Source organism: Emydura macquarii, unplaced genomic scaffold, assembly GCF_026122565.2.
Source record: "Emydura macquarii macquarii isolate MOO-44397 ecotype Brisbane River unplaced genomic scaffold, CSIRO-AGI_Emac_v2 contig_2676, whole genome shotgun sequence".
In the NCBI taxonomy this organism is placed as follows: Eukaryota; Metazoa; Chordata; order Testudines; family Chelidae; genus Emydura; species Emydura macquarii.
Window position 1 is genome coordinate 1673701 of NW_027132813.1, and position 14767 is coordinate 1688467.

The 14767-nt window shown below is 44.3% G+C and overlaps 1 protein-coding gene across 1 annotated transcript in view; it reads right to left on the bottom strand.

The window, feature by feature from the left end:
- Positions 1-14767, bottom strand: part of MDGA1 (MAM domain containing glycosylphosphatidylinositol anchor 1) — a 210061-nt gene that overhangs the window by 139900 nt on the left and 55394 nt on the right. Inside the window, 1 exon segment of the mRNA XM_067565371.1 lies at positions 2011-2150. Within this exon segment, the coding sequence (XP_067421472.1) occupies positions 2011-2150 (140 nt within the window).

Here is a 14767-nt window from a genome sequence, read left to right on the forward strand (position 1 = left end):
ATGGATTTATTTAGCTTTTGTAGGCATATTATGAGATCGTTTTAGGGCCCCAAGTCTCAGAGTCTCTTGTTTGCATGGACGGTTCAGTTAGCTCTTTAATCTTTCCCCAGCCTTTTCATTTCAACCTCATTTAAATATCTGAGCTACCCGCTAAAGCTTTAATGACTAACTGGAGGAATGGGAGGGAAAAGAAAGACAAAGGTTACGAGAAGCACTTTGATTTGGAGTAGTGGAGAAAGGGGGAGAGAGCATGTGTGTGGGGTTGAGAGAGAAAAAGCATGAGGAGAGAGGAGGGATGTGACAGATGGGCAAAGTAGAGAAGGAAGAGAGAAGAGGTAGGAAGAGAAGGGAAGCTAGGGAGAGAGAGATGGGACACGGGCACGGGTCCATGTGAGCCAGCATTCCATATGTACCTGCCTGCCTTGGGCATACACACCAGTGCCCATGTGCATACCTGTGCTCTGCACGTGCTAGTGTTACACACAAACAGGTTCTGGGGGTGCCATAGCTTCTTGTGCACCAGCTTTCTGTACACACCGGGCTCCTTGTACATCAATATTTTTTAGTACTGCCAGGCTCAGGGCACCCATGAGCTGCACATATCCTAGTACTCTGCGTGCTCCCAGGCAACAGTTAGTTCTCACCATGCCTCTATTCTGTACACCCAGGATCTGCCCACTGTGCATGTGATCAGTATGCCCAAGTGCCTAGGCTGGGTGATCCTCCACATGTTCTACAATGGCACACAAGGCTCTGAGTGTGTCTCGGCTGCCCAACATCCTGGCTCCGGCTGGCTCCATTTTTGTTTTGTTTTTTTAAAAGACATTTTGATGGATAAGTCTAAGTCTCACTTGAATTCTTTTGGCTGAGCTGCTTTGTCATTTCCTAGCAGCCCAAGCCCTGGAGTCAAGTAGCACCTTGTCAGTAAGTCTAGGGAAGGCACGACCAGAACTACAGCTTATCATCATCAGTGCCTATGGCTGGCAAGGCTGCCGCAAAGGTAGTAGGAACTGTGGAGCTTCTCACTATCCCTCTTACCACCCTTCCCCTGGAGAGCTTCGTTCTCAGCCTAACTCACTCCCCAAAGTTTATTCTGGCCCCAAAGGCCTGGTTTTAGCCACAGTATTACTTCGGGGGTCATTTACACACATCAGCTGCTATGTAAGAATTTCCCTGCACTCCTCTCACTTCTACGTCAAGGGTTGGAAACCAGCTCTAGTCAGTAGCAAAAATTACCACCCAATGGCAGCTGCTGGGTGGCCACTCTGTGAAATGAGTTGATGGGTCTCAATCCAACTCTTCAGGGACAAAGGTCCACATCAGAAAAATGCCCTCCTTCCCCATTTTCTCTAACTGATCCCCTTTGCTGGCCTTCTCCAAGAGGCCACGGCTGAGCAGGCCATGGAAGTTTGATTCTGCTCCTATGTTGGTGAGGTGTGAAGGGGAAGCTTGCACAACACCCCTGCCCAAACTGTGCCTGTTCTGTAGAGAGAGGATTGACATCTTCAGTGAAAGCTACACAGCCCTGAATTCAACAAAGCCTGTGTTTTTAGTTCATTCTATCCCTTTAGAATGGTAGGCACTGTGTAGAGACCCTTGTGCGACCACTATACAGCACACAGGCAGAACGGGGCAATATTTCAACGCAGGTCCTGTTGCTCCCAAAACACAGTTCACTCATACTCAAGCCACAGGGGACTCTCCATGTGCTGTACTGTGGTAGGGCTTATAGCCTCTTTGTAGGCTGCAGCCCTAGCTCCAGGGGGCGCTCACTCATCGGGTGCATCTGCTACCCAGCCCTTCCTTTCTTTATGTTGCAGCTGCTCTTGTGCTGCAGATGCTGCCCAGGAAGCCAGGTGCAAAAGAGAGGAGAGGAACTTAACTCCAAAAAGGAGAAGCGTCAAGGTGGTGGGGAAAGGTACCCTCCAACCACCCCCAATGTCTCCTCCACATGGCAAGATTAGAATGAGCACATCAGAATGTAGGTGACAGGCATTACAGAAAGGTTACCTGTGGCCGTGGATGTCCCGTGACCAGACACTGCAGGACCAAGGTGTCGCCCTCCCGGATAGTGTACACTCGTTCACTGATGTTATCTTCCTTCACAACACATGCCTGCCCTGCATGGATGATCTGGGCCTGAGCTGGAGCTGGGAAAGAGAGAAGGAATTAGAAAACGGAATGCCAGCGTAGTATCAGTGGAATCCAAGTCCTCACAGAGCTCTTGGTATTGCCACACCACGCCTCCGGAGCAACGCAGCCTCTGCTGGGCTACAGAAGGTAAAAGCAAGCTTGATCTTGGTACTAGAGATGCAAGGGCATCATTGCTCTGAAAACTGGGGTTCCCGCCACTGTCATCAGTCTGTATTTTAAGTGAATTTAATCTGGGTGAAAGAAACTGGGATTAGCAGCTCTGGAGAATGAAGAGTAGAGTATACTGCCCCTCTCCAAGAGATAGTGTAAGCTAGTGATCAATAGGAGCCAGGAACTTCTGAACTCTATTCCTAGCTCTGAGAAGCGGTGTTCTCTAGTGGTTAGAGCTGGGACTGGCTGTGTGATCCTGGGTCAAATTATGAGATGCTCTGTGTCTGTAGAAGAGGGATAATGATTGTGATTTACCTTGCAGTGGGTTATGAGAGTTTAATCAGACAGTCACTTCATAGGACCCTGCAGAACTGTATAAGCACTGGCTATTAGTACTTATCCCCGTAACTGGTACAGCACAGGCCACGGTAAGTGCAAGTCTCCCCCATGCTGTCACACAACATGCCTCAGCCCTGTTCTAGAGGGACCCTCCTCTAGGGATAAGAGAGGACTTCATTCTCGGTGGATCCTTATTTCCTTGAGATTTCCGCTGAGACTCCAACAGTTAGCGTCTATACTAGGAACTGAACGGAGACCATCCATGCTTTTCATGGAAGCCAATGAAGCAGCATCTGGAAGGAAAGATTTTCAGTTTCTCCCAAGAGGGAAGTGAAGGTGAAAGGCCCCTTATCCCATTCCCAATTCCTTGCCTCACCTCAAAACCTACTAGTCAGTCCTGATCAACAGGGACAGGAGCAGTTTCTACAAGTAGTAATGGGGATATAAAAAAAGATGTGGCTTGAGAGGACCTATAGCAACAACCAACCGGTCCATATGCTGAAAACACTCATGATTACTGAAGATGCTGGGAAGTGTTGTATGTGACTGTGTGCATCTCCATGGGACACCAGTGCTTGGCTAGGCAGAAAAAACTACAGCTTAACTTTAAGAATGGATAACCCTGCAGGTGTTACTAGTTCAGTGGAGAGTCTCACTGGGCATATGTCCCTCTCCTGCTGTAGCATTTCCATGCCCTATCACCCCAGCATAATTCGGTACACAGGAGCTTTAGAAGTGAAATGAACAAAGGGTTTAAAGCAAAGAGTTTTATAAAACTCTCTGAACCATGCACAGGGCTAGCAAGGAAACCCCATTCCACAAGCAGGAGTAAATACCAGCATTGGCACAAAGTGGGCTGAGGTGCAGGGACTTTTTGAATAAGCCACAGATCCTGTTACCATGCAGCCACCAGGGATGAAAAGCAAAATACTATTATTATCCAGTCCCTGTGAAATCAAAGCACTGTTTTGTGCAGCTCTGACAACATTCAGCTCAGTATTCACTAGCAGCAGAGGCCCAAGCCAGGCCAGGCTTGGACAGTGGAAAAGGGGGTTTGCAGTTGTGTTCAGTCTCAGGCCCAGATCCTCAGCTGGTATAAATTGGGGCAGCTCCATTGCCTTCAGTTGAGTTATGGTAATTTATGCTCGCTGAGACTCTCACCTCCAACTGGGAAGGAGGGTTGCATTTCAATGACTGGCTCTCCTGTTTCAACAGGTGACAATTTATAAAATGCATCGAAGACCCAGGCTCCAATGCTGCACAGGGTCTGTGTGTGAGGTGATCACACCCCCTCCATCATCTTCTCTCCTTTCTTTTTCCAGTTCAGTGGCAGTTTATTGGCAGGATCATCAGACAAGTATTGTCCAAACAACTGTGAGCTAATAGAATCAAGGCATTTATTGGAATGATATTACAGCAAATATATGGACACTCATCTCTGCCGCTCCTTCCCTCTCCTGCCTATAGCATCTGGAGAGAGATCTCCTGGGATAGCGCTCACAAGAGTCTTAGCATTAAAAACTAAAATACTGAAACCGGAACACAAAGCTACATTGAAATGACTGAGCAGATGAGAGACCTGCCATTCCTGAGAGGATGGGGGATTATTATTCACTAACCCTGTTGGAGGCGGGGAGAAAGTGAAAGCACTTTAAGAAACAGACAGAGCTTGGTTATTTATAAGGATAAGCTAGCACTCCGGCTAGTGAGGGGCAAGAACATTTGGTGCAGTCTTCTCACCCACAGCTCTGCCAATGCCCCTCCATCCTGACCTGCAGTCTTTGCTCTGCTATTCCAAACCCAGTCTCCCAGCCCCTGCCCCAAACTTGTCAGGACACCTCAATCCTGACTTTGCAGCACAGACCATCAGTCACGCTGATTGCACCCAATTTTGGATTTGGGATGCATTCTCCACTGCTGATTAAAACAGAGACACCCCCCCCCCCCCATCTCCTCCTGAGTTCTCCCCTGGAAGCTGTGCTGCCTGCATTCCAACAGACCCCTCCTGTCTCAGAGTTCTTTAGCTTGCAACAACAGTTAAGCTACTGTCTCCTTAACTTAAATGTTTCCCTAAATTCCTCTGTGCACCCTGTTTAGTGCAGTCTAGCTCGCTTTAGTTTTCTAACATCTGTGGCTGTCTTCCCTCTGGTTAATGCCCCACTTTGCGCCTCTCCTCTGATTAACCATTTCCTGCCTGCCAGCCCTATTTCCAAGATAGTCCCTATAGGCTGCTCTACATGGAGAATTTTGTCAGCCACAATTATACCGGCATAATTCCCCATGTGGACACTCTTATTCTGGAATACGAGTGCCTTTTTTGGTTTAGTTTATGTTTCTCTGGAAGTGGTATAAGGTAAATCAGAAAAAGGCACTCATATTCTAGAACAGAGTGCCCACAAGAGAATTATAATGGAGTAACTATGAGGGCATAATTATGCTGGTAAATTTTCTGTGTGTAGACAGTCCCCAAGACATGTTCCCTGTCCCCTCTCGCTTTGCCTCTCCACAGAGCTCTCTCTAGTCCAGTGGACTTGTCTCCCATGGAGCTCAGAAGCAAGACAACATTTCTAACTTTATTGATAAGTATCAGTAACTTGGTTGCCTCTTTGCAGTAAAACCTCTTCCTCCAATCACAGAGAGAAGCCCTTGTGGGAGTGAACCACTGCTGCTTACCAATCCTTGTCCAAACAAAGTAAACTCTCTTCTGCAGTAACAGCACTGAGTCTCCAGCAACCACAACAGTAATTTCATCTTTACTCTAAACCCAGTTTGAGCCCAGGTCTCTGAAAGGAGAGTTCAGAAAACCTGCTGTACTATCTGCAGACTGCTTGTGAAAGTGCTTTCACTTGGCTACCACTTAATGGGAGTCTGATCAGAGGAAAAACTTTGCCTTCAGTTATGTCTTGACTTCAGTGAAATAGCAGGGGTTAAACCAAGGGCAAAATCTACTCTCAGTGTTTCGGAGGAAAGATATCCTAGTGGTTAAATCACAGAATTAGAAACTGAGATTTGGGTTCTAATCTCAACTCTACTATGAGCTGCTATAGGGCCTTGGGAAAGTCACTTTGTCCCTCTGTAAAATGGTATGAGGAGGATGAATTACTTCTGCAAGGTGCTCAAATGGAAGGAATGTTATTATTTCACATCATCCTGTGTCCCAGGATGGATTTTAGCACAAAGAAAGGCTATAGGTCTCCAATACAATAGAAAGTATTACTTCCCTCCCCAGTTGGTGGGACTGTACCTGTCACCGTAAACAAGATTTTGTGGAAGCCACTTTCCCCTCGGAGGAACAGGAAAGTCAGACTGTGAGGCACGGTGGATGGTGCTTGGGACTAAAGCATTCATCTCTCTCATTCTCTGTGAGAGTCCCAAAAATATGAGCCTTGGGGAGATACAATCTCTTTTAATGGGTTTCCCTGAATCTGGATGCCTCTCTCTGAGGCTGCAAAACCCAAAGAACCACACAAGGCAGAAAAGAAAGAGCTGCAATGCATGCTGGAAGCTGGGGCAAGATTGTTTCCCTAGTCTTTCCTCCAAGATTTTTCAGTCTGCTTTTCAATGACCGAAGCAAAAGTGCTTCAGCACTTCCATTCCACTCCTTGATAGAAATCCAGCGCAGAGGAAAAGCCCAACATAAGGTGCTTTGCTCCAGCCAAAGTAAACTCTCCAAGATACTCACAGCTGCTTTCAGGGAAAGATGCAGCCCTTGAAAACCTACGCGATCTCTCAGCATACCCTAGTATTTCCCACTCTGGAAAGGCCTGGCCCGCAGTGCACTTGGCCTCTGTACTGAGATTTCTAACTAGCCTTTCACTTGATATATTTATACATTAAAGTGAATGGAAATTGGTGGTGATAAAATAACTTTATGCCCAGTGCAATGTACTGTACAATGTTATCATAATCTGGGAAGTTTATGAGACACCCGCTCTTTAGAGGTCAATAGTGTTGATAATAAGTAGCAGAAGAGACAGAAATGGTCTCATGGGGAAGGCAGCAGACTGGGACTCAGGAGATCTAGGTCCCAGTCTCTGCTTTGGCACAGGCTACCTGTGTAAATTTGGGCAAGTCATTTAGTCTCTCGGTGGCCTGGTTCCCCAGCTGTAAAAAGGAGATGACATCGCTTCCTTTTTGCATAGGGGGATTGTGGGGGATCAATCCATTTATATTTACAAGGCTCAGATACTACAGTGATGCAGGCAATAGAAGAGTCTAACCATACCTAAGGGGGACAGAGAGAGGGAGGCAGAGCCGTGAGGGCTGGGGCAGTGAAAGACAGACATCCAAGGTGCACCCTACGGCCATGTACTACTCAGACCATACAGCTTCACGGGAAGAACTCCAATCTTTTTCATATTAGGTTAACATTTTTCCTCCAGACACTATTTCATGACTGGGCCCTAAAACCAACCAGGGGCAGGTCACACTGAGGAGAGAACCTGCTGGGTCAGCTGGCTGGGGTTCAGACACTGTAGAGGCTGAAGTTTTATCCATGTCCCTCATCCTCATCACTAGACAGGCTCATGGGGCCCCACAGCTAAGCCTCAAACAGAAATCTGAGCAGGGCCCAGGGACAGCAGTTCTGCCAGCTGTGCCAAAAGGGATCCTCCCCCGGAAGCAGTGGCTTTGAGCTGGGAGTGTTATCCCGCCGGGCTGGGCTTAGAACATAAAGCTGGCTCAGCATGCCAGGAGATCTCTCTCAGCTAAGACCTGCTTAGTTTGGCCCAAGGCCAGGCAACTCCCAGCTGAGAACAGGTCAGTGCAGTGCCAGCTTGGAGTCAGCTCCCCTTGGGCTGAGTTGGTCAGATCTGCTCTGAGCCAGGTTTCTGGTATAAACTGTTCTTCATAGATTTTACACAGAATCCCCCCCAGGCTCTCAATGACATCAGCCAGGTCAGCAAATATGACTTGGCCTTTTGTTTTCGCATATCCACGTGCTATTGTTGGGTGCATTTCTCTGTGCAGTCTACTTCTCAGAGCCAGATATTCAATATTCTTGTTCTTAAAAGAAAAGAAAATCCATAAGAGCAGGCTCAGCATCAGGAGCAAGCCTACAACAGCAAACCTGCATCCATCCACCCTGGATAGCCATTCAGGCATTAGGTCAGAGAAAATGGATAGGTCAGACTCCTTTGTCTTGGAGTAAGAGATCAGCTCAGCTCCGCCACAGCATGCCATCCCTCCTGAGAGTAGACCCAGTAAAGATTTGAGAGTGCTTCACAGGGAGGCTGGGAGGATTACTCATCCTAACACTGTGCTGCCCTGCCCCACCTTTGCTGCTCCTGTTCTGTGGTGGGTTCCCTGGATAAAGAACTTGAGGCCCCCAAAACTGTCAATCCAGCACCAAAAAGCACACACAAAGAAACCGCATGTCAGGTGCAGCTTCCAATCCCGCCCCCTTCCCCCATCCCTCAGCGTGAAGCAGGTTGTTTTGCTCTTCCCTGCTGCCCCCTGTAAACTAGAACCTCCTGCTCCTCATTGACACAGTTCTTCAGAATGAGCCAACACACCAGTTGTGCCAGCCACATGTCTCTCTATGTATCCTGTGCGATTATAAAGCATCCTCTTTTGCAAGTAGGTCAAACTATGAAGGCAGAGCCCTTTTCCAGCCGTGCTGATCCGTCTAGGTCAATCTCCTCGGAGTTACAGTGAGCACGGGAGGGGGGAGAGGGCAGGGCCGAACACTCACTTCTAGTCCGATTGGCACCATCTGCTCAAGCACTGAGGAGCCAGGCAGCTAACTGTCAATCATATTCTCTCACTTCTCCTGTGTCAAACAAGAGGCAGCTATGGGAGGCATTTCGCAGCTGGCACCAAGAAAGAAGCAGAAAATCCTAAAACATGTTGCATCAAATGGAAGATGCAGGGGTTTATTGGAATTAAATTATAAATCATTCGGTTTTTCTTGCTGAGATAATGATGTAATCAAGTAGCCAGAATCTATGTATCAGCACTCTCTCCTGGTGGAATCACAACTGCTCCACTGTGTGTCATAAACCCTATACTGCTAAAAGCTGAGGAATTCTCAAGAGATAGGATCCCCTGCTTTGACAGCAGGAGGAAGAGTCTTACCCCAATGTGGCTATAGATTTCAGAGCAGCACAGAAAACTGTGTGCACATGATACAGTGATACATGTAAAGACCTAGGTAACATGGTTTAGTGTTACTGTGGCTTTAATTGTATCTAAGTAAAGGGCGTGGGAGTGGACAGTGGAAGAAGGCTGTTTGTTTTAGGTTAGAGAGATATATAGAGCATTTTATCTCAGCTCAATCTATGTTAACTAGGTATCTAATGAAGACTTGTTAAATTACTAGTAACAAATCATTATTAAGATTAGTGGATGACTGAACATAAAACAATAAATGATAACTGGAGTGAAGAAAGTGATAAAAAGAACTGGGAGAAGTTTAAAAAACTCAGGTAAAAGTTACTCAGAAGTGAAAAATAAGTTTGAATGAAAGAAGATCAATTAAGAGTTCTCACATTTCTCAAAATGTTAAGAAATGCTGCAGAAAATTGGAAAAGGTTTAAACAAGAATTTGATTTATTTTTGAGGGCATCCAGATCCACTCCTAAGGAAGATGAATAAAAGATTGCCATCTTTTTGCATATTGCAGGTACTGAAGCAATTTCATTATCTAATTCATTTGAGCTTAATGTTAGAGAACGAGCTGATGATGAGTTTGTCTTAAAAATATTTGAGGAATTCTTTTTGGTAAACAGTAATGAAACATTTGAAAGATTTCAGTTTCACTCAAGAAATCAAATGGAGGAAGAGACTTTTGAATCATTTTTAAAAGATCTAAAGATAAGTCAGACATGTAATTTCCAGAAGCTGAATCAATGATAAGGAATCAAATGGTGAGGGTATAAAAATGTATGTGTGTAACAAAAGACTGTTAGAAGAGCCAGATCTATATCTAGAAAAAGCAGTGAGAATTTGCCAAATTGCTGCACTTAATTGACAATGATTGCACATTTTAGGAAGGAAACAAACTGATATGAATATAGACTTGCTAAGTAAAAAAAAGTCTACAGAGTGTTAAAATTAAAAAACATAGAAGTGTATGAAAGAATGTTCTAGGTTTGGAAGGAGGCACAGATAATGTTCTAGGACAATGTCCAGCATATGGTCAAACCTGTCACATCTTCAAGAAACAGAATCATTTCACAGAAGTCTGTAAATGGAGAAGTCTGGAAAAACTTAGAAATACACATTTAGTTCAAAATTCAAAAGTCCCAGAGAAGATATTAAAAAAGGAATATAGCGTTGACATTACAGATGAAGAAAATTTGTTTCTGAGTATTCTGAAATGCTCACTCTAAACTACAGAGGAGAATTGGACAGTTACATTGCCTACTAATGGAACATTTATTTTGTATGCACTAGATACAAGTGTAAAAGCTACTATAATTTCAGAAGAAATTATACGAGGTCCAAAGTAAAACCTGTAGTAAGAGAACAAATAGATACTGATTTATAATCTTACAGTGGTGAAAAAATTCCTATTATGGATATTAGTGAATTACAGATCTTAGTTAAAGATAATTGAAAAAATATAAGATTTGCGGTAGTTAAGGGCCAAGGTAATTTCTATTTTAGGTTTAAAAACATGTTTATATCTAGATCTAATTGGTAGAATTCAGACTATTCAAAATTCTGAAACACTGAAAATAGAACATCAATTTACAGAACTATTCTGGCATTGGCAAATTGGATACAATGTATAAAATAGAGTTAAATGAAACAAAGAAAGCAGTTATACATGCAACTGGAAAAATACCCTTAGCTTTAAGAAGTAGGATACAAAAAGAATTGGAAAGGTTAGTTAATTTAGATCTAATTAAAAGAGTGGAAGAGCCCAATGAGTGAATGAATTTATTAGAAATAGTAGAAAAGAAAGACAGATACATTTATGGTTAGATCCAGAAGACATAAATAAGTATGTTAAAAAGAAACATTTTAAAATCCCTACTAGGGAAGAAATATTTGGACAAATATCAGGAGCAAAATACTTTTCTTCTTTAGATACATCGAATGGATTTTGGCAAATAGAAATTGGCTTTCTTGCTCCAATGGTATGTATATTTTACACACCTTTTGGCCATTACTGTTTTAAAAGCTTGTCTTCCGGAGGCATTTCATAGAGCAATAAAAAAAGATTTTTGAAAATATAGGTCGCACACAAGTGTACATAAATAACATAAGAATATGGGGAAGAACTTTAGAAGAGCATGATATAAGATTAACTATCTAGAGCAAAAGAAGCAGGACTGACATTTAACAAAAATAAATGTAAATTTAGAGTGCAAGAATTAATGCTTCTAGGAGACAGTGAGCAATCAGGGATTACAGATTGATCCACAAAGAATGCAAGCCATTGATAATATAAAAAAATATAGAAATTCTCAGTCTAAACAAGAAAACTTTTATTCAAGAAAACTTAAGACCTTGGTCTAAAGTACGTTTAGATCTGTTTGAATATAAAGGACATGCATATATTATAGTTTTTGATTATTTCACGTTCCTGAAATATCTATACTAGAAAACACATGTGTCAAACAAGTTGTTAATACAATTAAATGAATTTTTGCAATGCATGGCATTCCCAATATGGTGATGGCTAACAATAGACCTCAATTTCACAGTCAAGAGTTTTAAAGTTTTGCACAGCATATGGACATAATTACATCAAGTCCAGGTCACCCATGATCTAATGGATAAGTTGAAAATGGTGTTAAAACAGTAAAAAGGTTACTAACAAAAGCTGAAGAAATTGATACTGACTTATGTTTGGCATTATAGAACACTGCCATCATAACAAGATTTATCACTTGCAGTTTTATTTAACAGAAAACTTAGAAACAGATTACCTATGTTTTTTCAAGAAGGATATAAGGAATAAGTATAAATATCAGTCAAGTTTGTATCAAAAGAATTATTATGATAGAGGATAACATAAACTACCCTTATTTGAAACCAAATGATAAAGTACATATCTATAAAGGTAGAAATTGGGCTCAGAAAGCCACTGTAACAAAAGAGGTAGCATCTCAATCTTATGCTATCATGACTAACAATGGCCAAGCTTATAGATGAAAATCGGAGACATTTGCAATTGTTACCTGCAAGACCAGGCTCAGTTGAAACAAGAAATGATACAGTACAGCAACAAGAGCAGCAAGAAAATGAAAATAACATCATTCCTCTGAGAAATAAGAACTTATGTTAAGAAAGAATACAGCAAATATAAAAGTTAGATGGGCATTGCTTCAAGAGAGACCTATTAAACGCCGTATAGAAAGCTGTTAAGATAATTCTGATATACATATTCAAATAAATTTTTGCTAAAAAAAATTCAAAGAAGGGAGATACGGTGCTACTGTGGCTTTAAGAAAGTGAATAGAAACAACACACAGCATTTGTGCTAATATTGTAGGAACAGCATAACATGAGGAAGGGATAACAACATTCAGGATAGGGAGCAGATACATACACAGAGCACAAAAGGATGGTTTTGTACAGTCATGAAAATGTCTCTGCAAGAACAAGCCGTGGCTAAACTTGCTGTGGGAAGGGATGGCAGATGCTGTGAAGGAGGGTTTTTTTGGAGAGGTAGGAAACAGAGAGGGGTTCTCTCATTATTCAGTCGATGTCATTGATAAAGCTATTCATGATAGAAACCAGAGGCTCCACTGAAACTTTAACCAAAACAAATAATCAGGCCGGCTCCTTCCCCTGAAGGCCCGAAAGCTGGGCACAATATCGATGGAGCATTTGCAAAGGAAAATTCACTCCGGCTTGAGGCTGATTATGGAAATAATAATACACAATCAGTGTCCATTAATGCTGTCATGAGGGCTGCGAATCAATAGTGTATTAATGGCTGAAGAAAGACCGTTCTGGGCCCATCAGAATTAACTCTGCAACACAAAGAAGAGGAAGGGAGGAGGCAGCAGGCAATATCTAATTGAACCTAGGTGGCTAATGTCTTCATGTCACCGCTTAAAGGAGGAATCTGATTTGTCATCATTACCACCACGACTTTATGAACAAGTGCTGGCTATCTGATGCCTCCTCTGCAGTGCTGCCCCAGTGACACCCGGAGGAGGAGACCCCTGCCAGCCAGACAGTGAGTTAAATCCTAACCAGGGTTTTCAGAGTCCCAGCCAGGAGTAGGCCTTGAGCTGGGGAAGTGAGATACTGCTGAGTCTCGTTGGTCTCAGACCTTTAACAAGAGGGCTGGGTTACTCTCAGGAGAGGAGGAGAGAAAGGTTCACTGACCAGAAGCCAAGAGGGAGAACTCTGGAGATATAAGGGCTTCAGGGACTTCATGCTCCCTCCCACTCCTTCCACATCCCCCTCTCTGCCTGGAGAACCGCTGCCTCATGAGGGCCTAGTGACCATGCTCTGCCAAACCCAGTGTGTAAAGTGTGCCGGATTGCAACAGCTAGAACACCTGCAAGTAACATATCTCCTGGGTCACTGAGGCACACGTCAGCCCTGCCTGGAGGAAAACTGCTGCTAATTGGCCACTTTTCCTCCACCTGAGGTGTAAGCCACCAACCAGAGCTGCGGCAAGAAGCAGGCAAAACTCTCCCCTCAGGAGCTGAAACCTCTCTCAGGACAGGGGAAGGTGGGAACAGAAAGAGCCCAGATGCTTAAAGCAGCTCTGATCCCTATTCCCCTTCCCTTTGTGTGAGCAACAGAACCATTCTTCTGCTCCTCTCCCCTTCCTGCAACACCCAGGCTAGTAAGGGGCAGGCAGCAGGGCTGTCACCTGGCTGGGTTTTGTCCTGCCTTGACAGTTGCTGGAAAAAATATTTAACATGCCAGGTTCTTTTCCCCACTTGGGACCAGCCTTCCCTGAAATTTGCATGCACAGGTAGCCATGAAACAATCTTGTAATTACCATGCATATCACAGAGCTGGGGGTGCAGCTAGCACCCACTGTGCACACCAGGCCCTCATCCTACCGAACCATGGTGGCTCCTCTCAGCACTGGGGACCAGGAATCAGGATGGACACAAGGCTCACCAGTGGGGAGGCATGAGGAGAAAGCTGGGGGAGACAGGGTCTCCTGGAAGGGGATGGGATTAGGGGCAAAAATTAGCTGTAGTTGGCACTAGGCCCCTTTCTGTGGGTGGGTAGCCAGTGACTGTTTTTTCTGCATCTCAGGAGGTGACAACCCTAGCAGAAGGGGTGAAGAGCCCCAGGAGCTGCTCCCCTGCCTATGAGAGGGAGAAAGGGGCCCCACTGCTGACACCTCCCTGGCCTGTTAGAGGGGATGAACAGAGCCTAGAGTTGCAAGAGGAGGAGAGATGAGGGGAGGGGCAGCAAAACAGATAATGGAGGGGCAGAACCAATGTGGAGGAGAACTGATGGAGGCTGGGGGACATGCAGAAGTGGCATCACTTGCTTCTGAAGAAAATAATAAACCCTCCAATTTTTTCAGATCGCTTTAAGCATTGACCAAGCCACTCCCCTAAGCTCCTTTTAGCTACCCTTTCAACACTACCCTGACTCGGGTGCTCTGCGCTGCTGCCCCCAGTCAGGAGAGGATCATAAAACAAAGCCATGGTGATGCTAATCTAACATGATGATCTAAGAGCCACAACCCAACGGGCGTGCAAAACAAAGCAAAGTGCTGCTGAGCACGTCTCGTCTCCCATCGTGCCAGCCATCTTATCCCACCCTGAGCCCCATGTGCCAGTACTATTGCCAGTTTTGCTCATTGGATTGCCTGCTTATATTCAATTACAAGTACGGTGCCTTGGGGCAAGGGACTTGTTTTATTTCGTCTGTAAAGTGTCAGATGCCTCTGTGGCATTTACATAAATCATAAATATACAGGAATCATTCCATCCAGCACAGAAACGTAGCCTTGCTGAGGTGCAGCATCTGTCTAACAAACACTACACAACTGTCTAGAACAAGAAGGGAAGAATATTGTTTCTGATGGGAGGAATTTTAGAGATGTGGAATGGCATTGCCAAGGATGCAAGCTGGCCACTTATAAAAAGTGGCAGGGGATCTTTAAGAATCAGAAGTGGTCAGAACCTTAAAATTTACGTCTCCAAACCACGGCATCTCCAGCAAAACATCGGCCCAAGCACCA